A 22,353-nucleotide genomic window follows, 5' to 3' on the forward strand; every position below is an offset into this window, starting at 1 on the left:
AACCACTTGGTGATGAAATAGGGTAAACAATTTAAATACACCAAGTCTTACAAAAGAGTTCATCTTTCAAGCCTGTTTTGCAGTTGTCACAGTTGCTATATAACTGCTCAAGCTGAAGGCCCATAGGCCACAAGATATTTAACTTCCTCCTCCTCTTCTAACTTCCAGGTGACCAAGTCTATGTGGGGCGGAGGAAGAGAAGCATCGCCATCAAGCCATGAGCTTGGAAGAGCAGCCCCTGGCTCCAATTCCTGCAGTGGCTTATGGCACTCGGGTCAGCATCTCTCCAGAGGGCGGAAGCTGGAGGCTCCCTTCCTACTGCGACAGCACAGCCAGACAGTTAAATAGAACACCTGTTTTAGTCTGGAACATTCTCTGTATAGACATATCATCCAGTGGAAACCTGAACCATTCCACAGCATGCCGCTACAGCAGCCGCAGCTGCAGAGCTCAAGCCTGGCTGCTCTGCTGGAGCGACCTGAGCCCTGGGCTGCTTTAGCTCTTAGTTCTAGCTGCAGCCCAGGGACGCCCAGCACCTAGAAGTAGGCTTAGGAGTCCTTGAGCTTTGCCTACGAATGAGCCAGAGAAGGGAAGACAGGGATGCGGTGTGTTCTGGTTATCACTGAGAGGCTGTGCTGTCTGCTCCTTCCTCCCTGTTTGTTCTGCATTCTCTAGTCATAGAAAGGAGTTGGCTAAGAAGCAATTCTTGCAACTGAAAAAAATTAAGAAATTCACTTCCCCTGAAGTGGTGACAGGGTTTCTAATAGTCATTTCTCACCACATATCCTATTCCCACTTGCTTAGAAAGTCTGATTGTAGGTATGGTCTGTTTCTACAGGGGCATGCTAGCATTTAGAGAGGTGTTCTATTGAACTAGACCACAGCAAGGGGGGAGGGGGGACGGGCTGTGAAGAAGGAAGGAAAATAGAAAACTCGATGTTGGGAAATGGCATAGGGCACTGGGCGGAGTTGGTTTTTAAGCACTTTTCAGTATCTAAAACATGTATGTGGTCTGTTAGATGAAAAGTCATTTCAATTGCAAAAATTTCCCATTAAATTTTTCTTAATATTATGTTTAGTGTGATCCATCTAACCAAAGTGAGAGGAAGAAATAGAATGAAAAAGAAAAGGGGAGGAAGGGGGAGGGAGACAAAGTAGGAAAGAGAAATGGGGGATGCAGATGGAGACAGAGGCAGGACAAAAGGAAAGAAAGACAAGGAGACAGAAGGGAATGAAAAAGGGAATAAAATGGAAAAAAAGGAAAGAGATAAAAGAGAAAAGGAAAATGGGGAAGAGAGAGGCAAAGGTGGGAAAAGGGGAGAGGGAGACAAGGAAAGAATGAAAAATGAAGACAACGAGTAAGAAGGAAAAAGAGGGAAAGAAAACCAAAGGGCAAGAAAGGGAAAGATAAAGGGGAAAAGAAAGTTTGTGGTCAGCCATATGCTATGAACTCTTCATACTACCATAGAAGAAAACAAAACTCTTTGTGTTTGGAACACAGATTTTGGCATTTGTTTGGTCACCAAGATTTTAAAGGGAGACCTTGATCAACTACTAACTCACTCTGGACAGATTACAAAGCATCTGAAGGTTTTCCCTGAACATACACTATTTGAAATAAACACATATGCAACAGATGGGCAATAAGATTATTTGCAATTAATGGAGTGATTTATCCTGGAACAAAAGAATTTTGATTGTAGGGTGCACATAACAATGTATGTTTGACCAACGACCAAAACTCCCTAAAAGAAAAATGCACAAATATCAAAAGCCCCACAGAAATGCAAAGTAAAATCACTCAACCTCAGAGACGGCTACACTGGGCCAACTTGTGAAATGTGATCAGCGTTAACTCTCCACTTCTGGATCATTTAAAAATGGGACTAAAATGAATCAACTTCTCTAGGTCTACCTTCTACAAGTCTGGATAGTTTGCTTTCCATGTGGTCTCTTCCAAGTACCTCACATTATTATCCTGGGAAAAAACATACCATTTAGTTGTGCATTGAAACTGCTAGCAGCAACACCTGGTGAGGCACCAAACATTGTGTGTGGTCCGCTGGCCAGCTTTACCACAACCTGACCGCTACCTGCTACAAATCAGCATGGGAATTCTACAAAATGAGTTCATAAGACCTTCAGAATTTCAAACTTTTCACTATGTAATGAAAAGTTCTTGTGTATAAATGACTGCATCTCACCTTTTTTAACTGTTTAAAGGCCGAATCAAGTTATTTTTGTAATAGTAGCTTTGGGGGCTCAAGTATTAGATCCCCATTAATTGATTCTTACCCTTATATTAATCACACTTGAGCAGAGTGGTCCTTAGTTACTTCGTTTACCTTTCCAAATTATCCAGAATCTTCAGGGTCCTATGTGCGACTGAAAAAGGGTAAAAGTCCAAATTTGCTACCTTCTCTGGACAGAATCAGAAGATGGGCAGACATGAGATATGTCCTCAGCTGGATGGCAATGGATCTGAGCCTCTTGTTTCACTTAAAAAAACACAACAAAAAGGCAAGAATGAGCTTGATAGTGTGTGATGCTCCTGGGTTAGAAATGGACACATCATGCCTCCCTCCAGCCAAGCTGAACACTTGCCAAATGACGGCACCTGGATCTTGTATGGATCTTGCTTTGATTGAATCTTGCATGAACATATCAATGAGGAAAAGAGGTTATTTTTAGATGTGAGGTCATACGGTTAAGTGAAATGTTTGGTGAGAAAAATAATCCATCCCAAGGGAAGAAAAATTTAAAGCATATATATATATATATATACACACACACACACACACACACAAAAGTATGTATATACGGAACTATTTTAAGCACCACCCAAAGGAGGGGTTTATATGCTAAAAGACACCTCCCTCTGAGTTACCAGTAAAAACTACATTGTTGTGTGTGGTGACGAGTCAGGTAGGAACACAGGTAAGTCTAGAAAGGTCCAAAGGCCTGGAGGACTGTGAGGGTTAAAGATAAAACTAGGCAAAAAATGCTGCAAAATATTCTCAAGAAGGACAACCCAGTATCAAAGATTCTTAACAAAAGACTGCTTCCCAGAGTAGATTAAGAAATAACTTTATTTTTCATTTGTCAATCCCATGATTGAAAAGACATGTTGCTCCCAAATAGACAAGAGGCATAATCGGAAACAAAATTCCTTCTGAAAATTTAGCTCATGAAGTTATTATGCAAAAATCAGCAAAGAATCACTAAAAGCTGCAGCCAACATTTAAAACTGGTGTAACATTCTACTCAAGCTTAGCAGAAATTTTAAAGCCATGTCAAAACCATGTCAGCCACAGACTAGCAACAATAGCGGCATTAACTGTTGTGCCTTCAAGAAAAGCACTTAAAATATCCCATTTTCTATAAAAGATCATTTCCCCAAAAAGAAGTGATTTATTTCATCGGAAGACTCTCAGAACTGGTAAGTAACTCTCCTCTTCCACCCCAGTTCCAGGCTTTCCTTTAATCAACAATATCTAGAGCTCATCTTGGACAGAATTTGGCTTCTCAGAAGTGTCTTTGTCATCTAAGCACAGTGTGGAATGGGAGAAAGTGTGTAGTTACCAGGGAACTAACAGAGTACAAAAGACAGTCACTTCTGAACTCGCTGATGCTCAAGAAATCAGAGACTCTCCATTAAAGAGGGTCTCATATGCCTGAGAGCTTTGTGCTTGAGGAAACACTACTTAGAGGTAGCTCTGGTTCTGGTTTATATTTAATTACAATTTGCTGTATCCTGTCACAGGAAAGTTCTAATATTTTCAACAAAGTATAAGCACTCTCAATTTCCTCTTTATTCCCACCGCTCCCCCCCAGCTTCCCCACTGAAAAGGGTAGGAAAAAGCTTAATTGTGACTTCATAAAGAATAGCAGCTAATTCAGCAATTCACACCCAACTACGACTGACAGGACAAGGAAAGGCAACATGGTGCGACCAGCTCTGCGAGCTAGGCCTGCAGAAGTGCAGTGTGTGGCATATCCACAGCACACAGGGAGAAGGGGGAGGCTGTCGTCAAGGCGCACACGGACAATTTCTTTTACGCGTTTCATAGCACATTCTGCCACCGCCAACAAAACCACCAAGTCAGGAATGGATCTGATTGTACTCTTTCAAAGAAGTCCGTGCCCCTCCCCAACTCCCCACCTACACCTCATGCAAGAACAAACAATCACTATTAAAAAAAATAAAAAACAAAAAAAACAAATGATCACTATTATCTATTTGGATATAGGGCCCAACAAGAAGTGAGCAGGGATGGGTTAGAACAGCATATTCTATAACAAAACACCTTCTTTGAAAAGATTCATGTAACTTTAAGCATTAAAATGAATGTTCCACCTCTACACATGTATCATTTTGCAGTCCTGCCCCCACACGAATATGGTCGTATTTGAAAGAGAACCCCTACATGAACACTGAATCCAAAAGGCAGTTTTAAGGGTTTTACAAGATTTGCTAACAAACTTACCAGAGTGTCAACCGTTCTACTCTGAGCCTCTTTTCTTTATTCAATACTCTCATGTCAAGTTGAAAGCAATAAAAAGAATCAAATATTCAGACCAAATTAATTATGTGCCACAAACTATTTAAGACACAGGATTATTCTTTAAAAGATACTGAAAAAGTATACACTACCTGAAATATTTTTTTATAAAGCCAATAAACTGAAAATTTCAACAGAGAGAATGGTATGAGAACCTTCCTCCTCTCTCCCTCTGCAAATAAATCATTAAATACATTGGGTAACATTATACTGTCATTTTTAGCATAACAATATAAACAATTTCCATCATCATCCTGAATATTACTTTATAAAGATATATACTTTAAAAGGCTTTCAAAACATTTTCAACCCAGCATTTGAGAATAAAGCATTAAAAGAGTTTTGTATACAGTAACACATTCAATGTGATAAGTGTATGAATTTACAACCATACATAATATATATATATATATGTATATATATTTATATAAAAAACAAACTTGGCCAGAAGTTAAGGCTACCTACAAAGTTGTCCAAGAAATTATGCTTGTCAAAACAATTACAAAATTAAAATCACATGCATTTTCAAATCATCTAAATCACTGACAAAATAAGGTCCAGCATTCAAAGTTTTCAAATTAACTGCAAGAAAGTGCTACAGATATTTACATTTTCTTATTATGAATCAGTGTTCCCACAAAATTACACTTAAATTTTTCACCAGCCTCAAATGTCATATAACTAAAAACTGAAACGTTTGCAGTTTGGTACTTAGTACTCTTAAAAGTGAATAGGTTGAAAATGGCAAACAGCAAGCATCATTTACAAATGGGCCATCTCAGTCACCAAAGTACACTGCATAATACTGTCTTACCGGACTTGGGCTTGGAATTCTGAGTCACAAGAGGGACCGAGAGTGAACATTTCATTAATAATTACATGTATCAGCAACCACATGATATTCAGGCTTTTCCCACTCAAATCAAAGTAAATAATTTAAACATGAAACTAAATAAAACCAAAATACAAATGACTTTCTCTCAACAACAAAGTCATTTCTGACATTGCCTAAATATTTTATTTAAATCCTTTTTTGAGTAAGAAAAAAGTATTCTGAACAAAAGCCTCTTTTACAATAAATTTCAGAAAATACATTTATAAGTGTAACTCAGAGCCTGCAGGCCTCAGGCAGAGTTTTCAACGAACAAAATGTGCTAGGATGAGAGAGGCCACTTAACCAACTCACGGATTATTGTAGGCAATAAGCTAGGACCCTAAGTCTATAATTCTTTCAATTTGGTGAGTGTTATATTTCCAATTTCAATATCTAAAAGCTACCTTTTTTAAATCTTTCCAACTTTGCACAACATATATTTTAGGATGAAATTTTCTATTGAATGGTAATAGGAACAAGATTTAAAAAACAATAATGCTTAATGCTAAGGATGTTTGTCCCTGTTGAATCAAAAAAGGAAATCATACTTCAGACCCAACTGAAATTTAGTGTTTTAGGCACTATTTTAATAAAATTAGCACCCTTAATTATTAACTCATGACTAAATAGGTAATTACTTTAGACAAATTACTTCAGTAATGTTTCTTTTTTAAAAGAGTCTTTGCTATGTAAAGACAAAATAGATTTATTTATTCAATCAATATGGTATTTTGAACAACTCATAGCTTTATCACTGAGAGCTGATTCACCAAAAGAAAATTATTCCAACTTTCTACAGCAGAGTTGCAGCTATAGAATTTAGGCATCACTGAGAAGTCAGGCCAAGTAAAAAGATATTTACTAATACTCAATGGCCTAACAGCTTTTTAAAAAAATAATAATAACTTCAAACATCAATACTAACAGTTTTTCAGGTAACAGTCTCTAAAGAACACAATTTTTAAGATTAATATACAAAATCACCTTAGGGAATTACTGCAAGATGCCACTTTGCCAACATGGCCCAGCATCTGTCTGGGTTCCTTTCCCTTCATCTTTGCTAAACAAACAAAACAAACAAACAAAAAACACCTAGAAGGTGAGGCAGGTGATTGTCTTCATAAGCTCTCTGATATAGATTGTGGCAGAAGATGAAGAGAACAGAATGACATATCTAAAAAGCCAAACCCAACCACAGAATGCTTCCTGTTGTTATGACCCAGTGGAATGCAAGCTAGGAATAGGATAGAACTTGGAAATCCGGCTCTGTGTTGATGGGTTAAGGCATTCAGACTCCCCAGTCATTTTAAAGAACACCTCCTGTTCCTGCAGTTTCCTGGCAAACTCTTCTTCCAGTGTCTTAAAAAGGAAGGGAAAAAGAAATTATGTGCTGGTATTACAAACAGAATTTACTCGGACAGCCAACAATAAAACTATTTGCTCAAACACTCTGTATCTTATCCTAAGGATAGGAAGACCTATCCTAAGAAGACCAGAGTGCTCAACTGTTAGATTAGGCTGTGCATAGCCCTAGGTTGAAGTCTCTAGCTCAGCCATACGAATGTGTAACGTGGATCAATGACTTAACTTCTCTCTATTACAGAATCATCTCATTCTTCTGTTGTAAAACAGGGAGAGTATCACCTACCTCACAGGGTTGTTATGTAAGGATTAAATGTGATCGTGATATACTCAACACATACCAGACACTCAACAGATGGCTCCTATTATTAACTACTACCTTTCTCTCCCACATGGCACATTCCATTTTCCCTTTTTTTTTTTTTAAAGATTTTATTTATTTATTTGACAGACAGAGATCACAAGTAGCCAGAGAGGCAGGCAGAGAGAGGGGGAAGCAGGCTCCCTGCTGAGCAGAGAGCCCAATGTGGGGCTCGATCCCAGGACCCTGGGATCATGACCTGAGCCGAAGGCAGAGGCTTTAACCCACTGAGCCAACCCAGGCACCCCAGCACTTTCCATTTTCTGTTTTTTATTTTGATTTTTGATGTGCATGTCTTTTCTTCCACACCGAACTTTAAGCTGTTTGAAGGTAAGCCCTAACCCAGATCATCTTTACATCCCCACAATACAGAGCGTATATAGTAAGGGCTGGATAAACACTTGAGGGATCAGTGATTTTGCAGACGAGTGACTCAGGGATATGTGCTGCTGCAAAGGCTTAAAGTAGAGCAGAAGATGGAAAGAGACAGGAACATTTCTCACAAGAGGTGAAACATAAGTTCAGTCTTAAAGGAAAGAAAAGAATTTGATAGGACGCAGAAGGCATGCCAGACGGAGGGGCCTGAGACGATTCCTGCATACAGGCAGGAAACCACAGACGTGGTATGAGTAATGGTGATTATACCCAATACCAGAGTATGAACAGGGAACAAAGTGGCTTGTGGGAGGTAACACTAGAAAGTTTGCTGGTGGCCAAAGTATGGCACTATGACAGCCACAAAGTCAAACTGTAGCATTTCTATTTTATTTTGACAGAACTAAAGATTTATCAACACCACAATGCCAGTGCCAGAGATGTCCCTGAATATAAATACTCTGATGGCAGACAAGTAGGAAGAAAGGAAAAGGAATCTGAGATCAGAAGGCCCATTAGGACATTACTGAACATTTTTAAGCAGCAGAATGATAGTAATGGGAAAAAGAAATATTACAAAGAGAGTTAAAATTATTTGTCATCTCACTGAAACGAGATGTGATAGAAATGAAAGACAATTCAGGTTTTTAGACTGGATGTCAATTAAGAGGGCAGGGATGTCAAAAAAAAAAAAAGAGGGCAGGGATGTCAGGAAGCACACTGATGCTATGTGGGGACACGGGAACAAAGTGAGATGGGGATGATAGAGAAGGGCTGTTAAGTTCAGCAGTTTTTTTGTTTGTTTTTAAGATTTTATTTATTTGAGAGAGAGAGAGAGAGAGCACGAGAGGGAAGAAGGTCAGAGGGAGAGGCAGACCCTACAGAGCTGGGAGCCCGATGTGGGACTCGATTCCAGAACTCTGGGATCATGACCTGAGCCGAAGACAGTTGCTTAACCAACTGAGCCACCCACGCGGCTTGTTTTTGTTTTGTTTTGTTTTAAGATTTTTTTATTTGACAGAGAAAGAGACACAGCGAGAGAGGGAACACAAGCAGTGGGAGTGGGAGAAGGAGAAGCAGGCTTGCCACAGAGTGGGAGCCTGATGTGGGGGCTCGATCCCAGGACCCTGGGATCAGGACCTGAGGCGAAGGCAGACGCCTAACGACTAAGCCACCCAGCTGCCCCTGTTAAGTTCAGTTTTATCTCCACTGAGCTTACAATCTTTAGTCAATGTTCAATAGGTATGTATTGATCATTACAATATGCCAGGAACTATTCTAGAAGTTGATATATACCAGTGAACCAAGAGATAACACTCTTGCTTTCAAAGAGCATGCATTCTTGTGGGAAAAGACAGACCATAAATAAATGTGTCTGGTGGTGAAGAATGTTATGAAGGAAAACAAAGGTGAGGAGATAGGGAATGTCTGAGGTAGGCATGGAGGCTATTTCATATATAGTCATCAGAAAAAGGAATCTTCTGTGAGATGATGTTGGAATACAGGCCTGAATGAAGTAAGAAATGGAACATCCAGGTGGGAAATGAGTGCTTAGAGTGAACCAACAGTAACAAACAAGAAACAGTAACAGCAGTGGCAACTACTTCCAGCCCTGACCACAGCTCAGGTATTAGGAAGTGCTGTGCACACATACCACTTCTTTTGGGTCTTAACAATCCCAATTATGGACCCAATGTCATCTTTGTTTTATAAATGAGTAAAACTGGGCGCAGGAATGTTAGGTGACCAAATTAATCATGTCATCACTGAGATCTGAACCCAGATCTATAGGACTTCAGAATTTGTACTTTATACAATCCCTACTATACAGGTCCTGGGACTGTCCTTAAATATGCACCAGATGAAGCCATGACTAGGCACAGGATCATCAAGGGTGTAAAGCTGCAAGATGTCTAGACAAAGAAAAAGTGATAAAGAGCACAGACAAAGAAGTTAGGTCATAAAAGTCAGATGAGAAGAGAATTTTTTTTTAAAGATTTATTTATTTGAGAGAGAGAGAGAGAGAGAGGGAGAGCACAAGCAGGGGAGGGGCAGAGGGAGAGGCAGAGTCCCCAATGAGGGGAGAGCCCAATGTGGGGCTCGATCCCAGGACCCCACGATCATGACCTGAGCCAAAGGCAGATGCTTAACTGACTGAGCCACTGGTGTCCCGAGAAGAGAATTTTAAGAAACAAGATTTCTAATGACAACAGTGAGATAATACCATAGGATTTGGCTCTTAGCAACTCACTTATGACTACTGTCATACGAGTTCAACTGGGGAGTCTGAGGTAAAAGCTAGACTACAGAAAGTTAAAGAAACTGGAAAAAATGGGGGCGCCTGGGTGGCTCAGTGGGTTAAAGCCTCTGCCTTCGGCTCAGGTCATGATCCCGGGGTCCTGGGATCGAGCCCCGCATTGGGCGCTCTGCTCAGCAGGGAGCCTGCTTCCCCCTCTCTCTCTGCCTGTCTCTCTGCCTACTTGTGATCTCTGTCAAATAAATAAATAAAATCTTTAAGAAACAAACAAACAAACAACGCCCTTCTGCACCTTTTGAATTCCAATCCAAATGAATGTATTACCTATTCAAAAATTTAACAATAAATAAACTTTAAATTAAAAAGCCCCACTAATAAGTGACTTGGTCATTTCACTTCTTCTAGAAACATTTAGCCCACAGTGGGTGCTAAATGCAGATTTTTCTTGACAGATTGACTAATTAAGTGGATAAACGGAAGAAAGGAATAGATGAAAGCTATAGCAGGCAGGAAAGCCAAGAGAAAACAAAGGTTTGAGCTTGAGAGTTAGCAAAGGGAGAGGATCACATAGTTATAGAAAAAAATGAGTTGAAGAGGTTGACCAATCAGACCAGTCCAGCAGGGAGCCAAAAAGGAAGTACAAAATGGGAAGATGGCTGATAGCTGGATGGGGGAAGGGGAGCCTTTCCTATTTTACTAGATCGTGAATTTACTATCTCACGAGGGCCTTGTAATTTGGCTCCTGTCAATGTGTCCAGACTAAGCTACCCTCACTTCCTTCCTTCTCTCCCTCTTTAATGCCTACATACAGGCACACTCCCCCAGGGCCCCAACGGCAGGGAGCGACTTGTGATTCCTATACACATCCTTTTCACCCATTCACTTCTCTGTACTTACACTGCCCATCACACCCCAACCTGTCCGTATGCCTAGCAAGCTCTTACTCATCCTGAAGTCTTACTTGGCTTATAAGGCATCTTCTCTGTAAAGCCTCCCTAACTTACCAGGCAGACTGAAGTACTCCTTGTCCTTGGCCTCAACACTGTGCTCCTATCTCCTGTGCTCACCTCCCTCACAGCAATGATCCTACCGCACTGCAATTGCTTGTCACTACATTCTGAACATTTGCGGGGACAGGGACTTGGTCTCTTCATCTCCTGTCCCTGACATATATTAAACAGCTAATAACTGGATGGATAAATGGATGAACACAAACATATTTTATCTAAAGCTTTAAAAAATTACCTTTTTCCTGGGTCTCAATTTCTCTCTCCATTCCTTTAATTCTTGGCTGTGTTCCTCATCTAACTCCTTCAGTTTCTGAGTCTCATGCTCAACCAATAGGTGGCATTTTTCATTCTGAAAACAAAATTTGTATTAAAAATTTTCAGATCAACTAAGCAATTTTTTACAAATGTAATTATCTTCAAATAATAAAGCATTTATTAAACATCAAACTATTACTGAGATTCAGGCTCTCCCCTGAAAACCAAAGGCTAAGAACTATGAAATGAGTCATAGCTTCATTTCTGCAAGTTTACAAGCTAGATCTATTATTTACCATATGAAAAGAACTTAAATAGAATTAGTTTGATCCTGTTTCTTCTTTCTAAGAAGGTTTGCTCATAAAACTAACACTTAAGGGCATCTTATATGGATTTTACACACTGTTACCAGAATGTGGGATTAGGAACTATTCTACTCTAGTAAATTAAGCAAATATGTAGAGTATCCATAATGTACACACTATTCTGAAATTTTAAACATTTTAGGCTACATACTAGATGGGCTGCATATTCCATGCAAGGCCCCCAAACAGTCCCCCTAAAGTAACCTTTAAATTTCTTAGGGGAAAAATTCTCATTTCTTTAGTTTATCATTTTTAAACACCTAGAAGAAAATGAACTATTTTTCCCTAAATGAAATTTTAAATTCAAAATCTGATAATAAAACCACCTATCTCATTTTGAAAACTTTGTTCAGTTTTTCTGCAAAATAAACTAAAATTACTCAGTACTGCTTTTGAACGACTCAACTTCTTAGGTTATAATTTAGCCTCATGTTTATATTAATCATGTTACACAAGAGCTAAGTAAGTGCCTATGATACTAACCTGATCTTTATTTGGGTCTATACAGAAAACAAAACCTCTCAATCCCAGCATTTTCATGAGTAAAGCATACTCTATTTTGGTCAGCTACCGTTTTCTCCAGACCAGCCGCTTGTGCTGCCCCGCTCCCACCAGCTCAGTTTCCATGTTCCTGTTTCTGACCTGCAGCTGATGCAGCTCCCGGACATTGGCTTCACACTGCAGCTGAAGATCCCGCATTTGATTTTCATGTTTTTGATGCTGAGCCATTCTCTCATTTTTCTGCCTCTTTTCTTCTTGAGCAGCAAACTATAAATAAGAAAAACGGTTAACAAGCAATGTAATTTCTTCATCTTCCAAAGGAGTAATTAAGGAATTTAACAAGACTTAAAGTACAAATAAACTAAAGTTGCAAGTAATAATAATATGCTGTAACCTGAGCTGGAGTCTACATTATGGCTTTGGTGGGGAGAGGGGTGCTTCTGATAAAAACCTTATTCCTCCTATCTGCTTAGTGACCTCAGTTCATTTTTGTGTGGGACCTATGACTACAGAAGCAAACCGAAGCCCTATGTTTTAACTTCCCAAAAGTTGTCCAAGTCACCTAATTTCTAAGACTGGTCTTAGGACCAGCCTAGCCCAAGATCTGGTGTGGGGCATGGGACAAAGGGCTTTGCCCTCTGTGGCCACCAGTGTAGGAAAACTAAGTTGGTATATGCCACATATCTAGCCCCAACTCATAAAGCCAAAGAGAACATCAACAAGCCCAAGGTGGCTCGACATGTTTACAACATAATTACGTGACACTTCTAAAGGACACTCAAATTTTTTAAATCTAAAGAAGAGGAGAGTAACTGGCTTATTTACCTGTTTAATTTTGTCACGGTCCTGATCTGGTGTGGCTGTTGGGTTAATTCTCAAGCTTTTCTTAAACATGGCCATTCGAGTCTTGGCTTCACTGCGCTGAATCTTAGGCAGTCTTGCTCTTTCTTGAGTCTGTCTGTTTTTTAATTCCTCAATAAGTCGTTGATTATAACGCTGCATTTGTTCTGTTTCCTAAGAAAGTATCAAACAGAATCCTGTGATGTAGATATAACTCAATACTCAACACCCACATGTATGCTCAAACATGTCATTTTGTTGTTGTTTCTCAAAATTGCTCTTTCCTTTGTTGCATTATCAACCAGCAAGCTTTCACTCAAAATATAATTTATAATAAAAATAAAGCTTTTGGTAATAACAATCTTTTTTTTTTTTTTTTAGATTTAATCTACCTATATTAGAGACAGAAAGAGAGCACAAGCGGGAGGGGTAAAGGGAGAGGGAGGAAGAATCTCAAGCAAACTCCATGCTAAGTGCAGGAGCCTGACATGGGGCTTGATCCCACAAACCCAAGATCATGACCTGACTGCAACTAAGTCAGGACACCCAACCAACCTGTGCCACCCGGGGGGCCCCTCATGAGTCTTATATTGAAATTCTTTTACTAAGTCAGGGAGTCCACATTTTTAAGATACTTGGACCATAAATGGAGCCACAAAAGCTACCTTTGAGACAGGAAGATTATAATGTAGAAGAGGACTTAAAGCACTGTACTAGTCACCTTCCGTGAAATTCAGAAAGAAGTTGGCAATCATGATAAGATATGATTAATTACTTTAAACCTCACCAAATACATTTTAGGATTAAAAAAAAGAAAGAAATCTAAAATTCATTCTCTAAGTAGAAGTTTCAGAAATAACTCTGTAAACTTTAAAAAGTAAACTTTTATTTTTTTTAAATATTTTATTTATTTATGAGATAGGTAGAGAGAGGGAGAGCAGAGAGCACAAGCAGGGAGATGGCGAGAGGGATAGAAAGAGAGGCGAAGCAGACGCCCCACTGAGAAGGGAGCCTGCCACGTGGGGCTTGATCCACAGACCCTGGGATCATGACCTGAGCCAAAGGCAGACGCTTAACCCACCGAGCCACCCAGGTGCCCCTAAAAAGTAAACTTTAAAAAGTAAACCAATTTTCCTTTCATTAACCTTCTCATGGCGCTTAAGTAGCTGATGTCTTTGCATGAAATATTGATCTTTAAGTTGCTGTTTAAGCAGCTGGTGTTTTTCTTGTAAGTGTCGTTCTTCAAGCTCCCAAATTGCAGCTTCTCGAGCTAGAAGAAGAAAGCAATTTTCAAAATGTCACTTTGTTCTTTTTACACATGTACTTTGGTTTTCATTTTAATATTTAAATAAAAGTGTCCTATAAATACTAACTTAAACACACAATGACATTCTGAACTATAAATGAAATATTACCAGAGTACAGGTAATATTTTTTACCACTTACCATTCTGTTCTCATGTCCTATAAACAGAGAATGTCCCATCACCTAACACTAAAATTCCTTTTAATCATCTTAATGAGAAATTTTAAAATATCAGCTTTTTATTAAGGGAAATAAGTGCTTAAAATTCCATTCCATTATGTAGCCATTAAGTATAACAACAATTGTAAGGCATAACAAATATACAAAACTATTCAGGTAAAGTTCTAGCATGATCTGGACAAAAAGATGTTTTAAGGATAAATGCTTGCTGTTTACTTCTCTTGTCATAAAGGCAATTATTCGATGTCTTACAGTATATAGCTTTATAAAAAATTTTAAAATCTAAAATTCTTAAAATTTAATATAGTTTTTCCTCCTATTAACCTCAATTTTCTTTATTTTTCATCACTCAAAGGAGAGCAATCAAATAATTTCCGATTATTTGATATAATGGATATGAGATATATCCACACATCAGAGCCATGTCTTCAGGTTATCATTTTGTATACACACATACGCTGCGTAATTTCATATACCTCTCATGAGTTGCTGTTTGTTATTCAGGCACTCTCTTTCAATATTGGCTAGCTCTGCCTTCTGCTGTTGGATGATCTTTTTCAGAGAGCCATCTAATTCTTGTTGTTGCTTCTGAACAAATTCCTGTTCCTATTAGACACAGTTAACCATCAGTTAATAAGCATCTACTGAGTGAAACATCCATTTATCTATATGACTATATTAGTGGTTAACAAGATTTCTAAGCCAAGTTTCTAAAGTTAACTGGATTTAAAAATCACCAATTATATAGCATATATAATATAAATGTATTAGTCACTCAATTCAAGCCCAGAGGAAAAGTACTAGAATAGATAATATTCTAAACTCACTATTAAAAATAATACACACAGGCAACCCTCTCAGGTCCCCTCCCTCCTCAGGAGCTTTGCACTATCACTCAATAAACCTTACTAAACTCTCAAACTTTGCTTTGCTGCCCACCAGAGGGGGAAAAAATACATACAAAAGAGGTCTATAATTCACTCATAATTAAAATGCCCTATTACATGAACAGCTTTAGGAAAAAAACAATTTAGAGCTTCAAAACTGACTATTCATTACACTATGGTGTGGATACAACAAGAATAAACAAGAAATGCCTTTTAGGAAAAAGAGAATAAAGGGCAAATAAGTAAAACACATATCAGAATTTTAAATATCTCTATTTTTCCAAGAAATAGAGTTAGGGAGAAATACCATGACTACACTAACAGAGAAAGATAGCTTCTATATCTACAGTAGTTGCCTAGAAGGAACAATAGTTTGTAGAAAACGAGAAACAGTACATTGCTAGAGAAAAGTGAACTAAGAAGAGTAAAGTGAGTTAAGTTTTATAAATATATATATACAAAATTCCTTACAATCAGAGAATTCTACCAGCATGTTGGGGATTCACTCTTTCACTCAACAAATATTTACTGAGTACATACTATTTTGCCCAAGTGCCAAATTTATGCTTAAAAAAAAAAAATCCTACAGTAACTGTGTAAGAAAAGGAAAATGTTAAAGTGAATGTTTAAGAAAAGGAAATGTTAAAGTGACTTTTGGTCTTTGTGCTAGATCACACATTTACAGAAGGAAGAAATACTATCCAAACTGAAGAAACATAAGTTTTGCCAGTAAATGTTCAGCTCTCCATCCCTCTCTTGCAGTTACAGCAGTCTGTGACTAGAAAAGGGATATTCTGATAATTTTGAGTGTGGATTTAGAAATTTAGGATTGAAGCAGCGCTCCACAGAAAATCCCTCCCCTTGCACATCCTAGAGAAGATAAAATCCCAAGATCCATGTGGATCTACTCTTTATGCATTGGACAGAGTCTGACAGGGTCTGGATCACTACCAGCCTTGTCTTCAATACATGAGAAGTGAGTCTAGCAGTGTTCCTCAAGGTGTTTGCCTTACTACTATGTCTTTGGAGGCAAGAATTAGGTTGTACCATTCGTGACGTCCTGTTAAAATCATACAGGGTAATAAATACTGCTCTCTCATCTATGTCAAAATTTGTACTTTAGCATAATTCCAAATACACACTAGCAGAAAGACTAATGAACTGCCTCTATAAAATACAATTGTGAATTGACTACAGTCACCTACAACACTTTATCACAGAAAAATATCCACAATATTTAATTTCAACTATTTAAATTAAGGCCTTTTGAGTTTTAAAGAGATGCAAAATCTCCATGCCTATCTTTTAAGCAATTATAACAAAGTTGTTTAAGCTTTACATTTCCCAACAATAAATATTACCTATAATAAAAATTACATTGTTCCTCTAATTTCATTGTAAAATTTCTGAATGTAAACTTGTATAATAAACTTAATATAATCTGCAGCTATATCAAAGGGTTTTCTTTTTGTTCAACATTTGTACCGTTAATTTTCATAAGGGACTTTTAAAATATATCTGTGTAACAGAAACAATGGGCTCAGTATTTAATTACTCTAGATACAAACATTACATGTAGACTCAAATCAAATGGAAAAGTTTAAGATGGGGCTGAACTAATACTTATGTGAAAATTAAGAAGAGTAAATATAAGCCAGTGCCACTAAAAAAGTGAATGCAATTGCTTGTCAATTCAATTCTAGGTTATATTACTGTAGTATAGTTATGTCTAGATCAAGCAAGATGAGAGTTCAGTTCAAAGAAAACCTTTACTAAGTACTTAGTAAATGCTGGACACTGTACTAGTTATGGGGTTACTAAAATTTAAAAAAGACAATATTGCCTTTAAGGAGCTTCTACTCTAGTGGTTACAAATTGGTTTTGTCTATCTATACAGAGAGCAGTGGGCCCCTTCCCTTAGTATCGCATTTTCAAAAGTTCAAAAGAAAACCACAGAAAACTGAAAGGTAGGATACAGGGTCTAGAAAGCATGACATACAATGAATGTCCTGAAACAGCTAATACATAAGGAGAAAAGAAAAGCTAAGACTGATATAGGAGGAGGCAGAATTAGCATTGTGGTTAGAACTGCTCCAAAAGTAAAACAACGACTAACAGGTAAGAGTCAAGGTAGGCTATGTATGCAAGTGCTTCTGACCACGAGAGTTAGCAAAGACACCAGTTGCCTTACAGAGTCACAGACTTAAATAATTAAGCAGAGTCTGGAAAATTACATAGTCAAGAATATTGTGCAAATAATTTTCTTTCTCTTGCTCTCTTTCTTTCCGTCACTTATTTATTTATTCATTTTAAGTAATCTCTACAGCCAATGTGGGGCTCAAATTCACGACCTCAAGATCAAGAGTTACACACTCTTTCAACTGAGCCAGCCAGGTGACTCAAATAATTTTCTATATTAAAGCTAAAATTTGAGGGGTGCCTGGGTGGCTCAGTGGGTTAAGCCTCTGCCTTTGGCTCAGGTCATGGTCTCAGGGTCCTGGGATCGAGCCCCGCATTGGACTCCCTGCTCAGCGGGGAGCCTGCTTCACCCTCTCTCTCTGCCTGCCTCTCTGCCTACTTGTGATCTCTGTCAAATAAATAAATAAAATCTTTAAAAAAAAAAAAAAAGCTAAAATTTGGGACACCTGGGTGCCTCAGTCATTAAGCATCAGCCGTGGGCCTGCTTCTCCCTCTCCCTCTGCCAGCCACTCTCTCTGCTTATGCTCTCTCTCTGTCAAATAAATAAATAAAATCTTTTTTTTTTTTTAAGATTTTATTTATTCACTTGACAGACAGAGATCACAAGTAGGCAGACAAGCAGGCAGAGAGAGAGAGGAGGAAGCAGGCTCCCCGATGAGCAAACAGCCCGATGTGGGGCTCGATCCCAGGACCCTGAGATCACGACCTGAGATGAAGGGAGAGGCTTAACCCACTGAGCCACCCAGGTGCCCCTCTGTCAAATAAATAAATAAAATCTTAAAAAAAAAAAAAAAGAAAAGCTAAAATTTACCTGAAAGGTCCAGGTCCCTCACATACTAATTCATATATTTTATTACCTCAAAAGAAATGAAACTTTACTTTTATTTTTTTAGATTTACTTTTTTGACAGAAAGAAACACAGCAAGAGAGGGAATACAAGCAGGGGGAGTGTGAGAGGGAGAACAGGCTTCCCATGGAGCAGGGAGCCTGATGTGGCACTTGATCCCAGGACCCTGGGATCATGACCTGAGCCAAAGGCAGACACTTACCAACTGAGCCACCCAGGCGCCCCATGAAATGAAATTTTAATATTATTGAGCTTTCATTAAATTTCCTAATAAAAGTATAGTATATTCACGTTGGAATTTTTCATCAGAAATTACTCTTAGGATCTAAAAGAAAAGGGATCTTACATTCCAAAAAGATTGAACAAATTACATTTACCTTAAAAAAAAAAAAAGATGGGAATTGATCACTAAAAGTAACAAATAATTTTAACTGAATGAACACATAAACTGTAAAATGAACGCCCTTTCAAAGTACAAGTTTAAATGCTGATAAGAAATTTTATCATATTAATCAGATAACTATAAATATTAAAAGTACAATTTTGGGTTCTAGAAAACTGTAGGAAAGGGTTATGATACATTGGGTTATTTGTACAGAATTTGATCCTAACTCAAAAGAAAAGCTAAAAATGGTAATGATCAGAAAAGTGATCGTAATTCAAAATTTCTCCCTCTCGTTAAAAAAAAATTAATGTTTTGCCTACCCTTTAGACTACTATAGAGCCCAGTAGCTGCCAATAAAAAGAAGAAAAAGTCTAATTTCAGGAGAGGGGAAGGGAGGGGTTGAAATCAAGCTGTATTCTATCTACTCCAGTTGTGTATATCAAACATCACAAACAAAAATTACAGAGTTAAATGAGCTAGTCACTTCCCTATAGAAACTGTGAGAAAGAATACAGCCTGGAATTCCAGACTTAATTTAAAACTACAGCAAGGAGAACAGAAACTCACTATTCATTATGGACAATCTGAATAGTGAAAACTAGAGTTAAATGGAACTTTAATCACCAATTTTAATATGGCTTTTCTGACCATATCCATAATTAAAACATATATGTAAACAAAAATGCAATCAAAATGTCACTTCACACAAAGATAAAAATCTACTCACAGCATTCAATTTCTCACATGTGCAAAGCTTAAAAAATACTGCTGGGAAGGTATTTCTTGAAAAAGATGAAAATCTCAAAATTTGTGGTGAGGGTAGACAGAAAAATGAACACTATTGTAAGTGTTCCAATTCCAGCTCTACCATTAATATCTTTTCTGACTTTCAACAGACCACTTAGTCTTCTGTGCCTTGATTTCCTTATCTGTAAAATGGATACACTCCATCCCCATATTAGGGTGGTGGCAGTGAGAATCAAATGTGGAAACTCTTTGAAGAATACTACACTATAAAGTTTGTTTCAGGTTACTATTATTGTCATTACTGACATTATCATCTATCAGTCTTCTAGATTTTAACAAATGAAGCAAACAATGAAAAGGCACATGTGAGCTGAAGAAAAAGCAGATAAAACAAGAGAAGGCATCCTCCCACAGACACGTGGGACTTACGTCCTGCAACTGGGCCTTGAAGACTGCACAAGATGACAACTGAAAAGACTGAATCATGACCTGAGCAACACCCTGTGGATTAGAATACAATGCACCTCCCAGGTGAGAACATAGCGGATGACTTTTTGTAAATGGAAAGAATAATCACACAAATTTGAGTTTCAGGAGGTGTAGAACAATTTACTTTGAACAGACAGGTCTCTTTCTCATCTGTAAAAGGAAGGTTTGGAACTAGATCAGTGGTTTCTGAACTCTAGTTTGTATTGTTGTTTCTTAAACCAGTCAAATCCTCTTTTAAAAAATGTACCATAAAATGTATGAAACAGATGAAACGGTACTGTGTTACATGAAGCAGAAGCAGGGATCCAGAGCTCCACAGTCCTCTCTTTTTGAAGGATTCTCAAGGTGCTTCTTCCAAACTCAAGAGCTCCTGGGAGTAGTTTAAAAACCACTGAACTAGATGATCAAATACATCCTAGCTCCATGACTATATAACTATGATTCACAAATTCTAAGAAAATTTAAAATAGACTCTGCAAAGTTACTGTTTTAGCACCTTCATGAAAAGCAGCAGAAAAAGGGAAATATTTTTAAATTTGTTAGATTGCTAAATTCTTCATTAAATTTACAAAAAGAATTTCACTATTGCTTTCAGCTTTAGTTGAAAACATAGGCTAGCGTCCAAAATTTTACGAAAAATCACCAACAAAGGTTTAATAAACACATAATCACCTATCCTTCAACACCAAATTCTCAATTTCAACTCTAGCATCTGAAACATTACCTTTTGGAATTTAAAAAGTCTATACTCCTATAGGAGGAAAAATCATATTGTTCTTGTTTGAAATCTAAATTATCCAAAATTAAATGTGTGGCAAGCAAGGACTCCCTCTTCAACTACCCACATATGACCAATGACCACTGGACTAAGCTGACAGGAGTTTAGATTAGACACAGAAATAACAGCTTAGACAGAAGAGGCAGTGTGGTGGTTCATATGTGCTCTCATTTCCTCCCCTGCAGAACAGAGGAGTAGTGAGAGTAACTACCTCATATGTTGTGACGTTCAGTAAGTTCAGGCAGGTGAAGTACTTAGAATAGTGCTTGACAGATAGTAAATGCTGTGCTTGCTATTATCACTTTTTTAAAAGAGATTTTATTTATTTGACAGAGAGAGTGCGGGAGAGGGAGAAGCAGACTCCCCGCTGATCAGGGGGCCCAACACGGGGCTCAATCCCAGGACCCTGGGATCAAGACCCGAGCCAAAGGCAGACGATTAACCAAGTGAGCCACCCAAGAACCCCTTACTTTAACTAGTAATTCCCACACTAGGCTAAGACAAAATATTTCACTGGACCAAATCAAAAAAACTTTTTTTAAAGCACCAAATTTATTAAAATAGGCTAGTTTTGTCAAAATTTTAAATTCCAAAATATCTTCCTTATTTTTGATGGTGTTAAAATATTCCCTCTTTTAAAATGATGGTGACAAGTCAACAGCAGTTTCAAATACCCTTCTCAAAATAAAATAAAAATATCCTTCTGGGGGCGCCTCAGTCATTAAGCATCAGCCTTGGGCTCAGGTCATGAACCCAGGGTCCTGGGATCGAGCCCCACATCAGGCTCCCTGCTCAGTGGGAAGCCTGCTTCTCCCTCTCCCACTCACCCTGCTTGTATCCCCTCTCTGTCTCTGTCAAATAAATAAATAAAATCTTAAAAAAAAAAAAAATCTGGGGCACCTGGGTGGCTCAGTGGGTTAAAGCCTCTGCTTTCGGCTCAGGTCATGATCCCAGAGTCCTGGGATCGAGCCCCGCATCGGGCTCTCCACTCGACAGGAAGCCTGCTTCCTCCTCTCTCTCTGCCTGCCTCTCTGCCTACTTGTGATCTCTGTCTGTCAAATAAAGAAATAAAATCTTTAAAAAAAAAATCCTTCTGGGCAAAAAGAGAAGATTTTTAAATGTCATTCCATTTGTTATGGTCCCCAGTGGCTTTTGTTTCTTCTATTTTTATTCATGGGTCTGTAAAAGTTTGGGAAACACTTTTTAAATCACATAAAACCACATTCCACATTAAAATGATAATGGAAAAGTCATTAATATATAATCCATGTCTCTTCTTCCTTTAACTGATATGTAACTACAAATTGACCTCACTTCTCTCTTTGCTTCCAGGCTGAGCGTAAACTTAAAGAAAAAACGATTCCTAGTAAAAAAGACCTTATAGAGTCATATGAGATAATTCTACAAAAATCTGTTTAAAATACTATCTTGTTTAGTTTTGTAAATAATTCACCCTTCTTTATAGGCCCAGCCTTATCATAATCTAGAATCAAGTTTATACAGGCAGTATATTTTAACTGCTCAATTCTGAACCAAAAAGAAAAACATACTTAATATTCAAAATCTGGTTTTAAGGTACTTATGTTGTTGAGTTTAATAGTAATAAATATTAGATCTCCATTTAACATTACCATTCACCACTGTTCTTTTAACTTTCAACTTTAGAGGCATTCTTCTCATATGCACAAAGCCTATACACTAATCCTCTATATTTTGTCATAAAAATCTTCTAGCAAATACTGACTACTTAAAAATATAAGCTTCCATCATGATT

General features: G+C 38.0%; 2 protein-coding genes across 3 annotated transcripts in view; one reads left to right on the forward strand and one right to left on the reverse strand.

Annotated features, from left to right (window-relative positions):
* COL17A1 (collagen type XVII alpha 1 chain) overlaps nt 1–1,642 on the forward strand; it is a 52,313-nt gene extending 50,671 nt beyond the window's left edge. Inside the window, exon 56 of the mRNA XM_080822720.1 lies at nt 169–1,642. Coding sequence (XP_080678846.1) covers nt 169–221 — 53 coding nt within the window. The 3' untranslated portion in view covers nt 222–1,642. The remainder of the gene's footprint in view (nt 1–168) is intronic.
* A 3,897-nt stretch (nt 1,643–5,539) lies between these two features.
* The window catches only part of SLK (STE20 like kinase), a 58,945-nt gene continuing 42,131 nt past the window's right edge, over nt 5,540–22,353 (reverse strand). The window contains exons 14-19 of one of the 2 annotated variants that reach the window (XM_080822721.1): nt 14,724–14,853; nt 13,908–14,032; nt 12,748–12,936; nt 12,064–12,189; nt 11,037–11,150; nt 5,540–6,795 (exon numbers count right to left, since the gene is read on the reverse strand). In XM_080822721.1, the coding sequence (XP_080678847.1) occupies nt 6,649–6,795; nt 11,037–11,150; nt 12,064–12,189; nt 12,748–12,936; nt 13,908–14,032; nt 14,724–14,853 (831 nt within the window). In that variant the 3' untranslated portion in view covers nt 5,540–6,648. The remainder of the gene's footprint in view (nt 6,796–11,036; nt 11,151–12,063; nt 12,190–12,747; nt 12,937–13,907; nt 14,033–14,723; nt 14,854–22,353) is intronic. The other variant, XM_080822722.1, reaches the window with a different exon arrangement.

The sequence above is a fragment of the Martes martes genome, assembly GCF_963455335.1.
Source record: "Martes martes genome assembly, chromosome: 14".
In the NCBI taxonomy this organism is placed as follows: Eukaryota; Metazoa; Chordata; class Mammalia; order Carnivora; family Mustelidae; genus Martes; species Martes martes.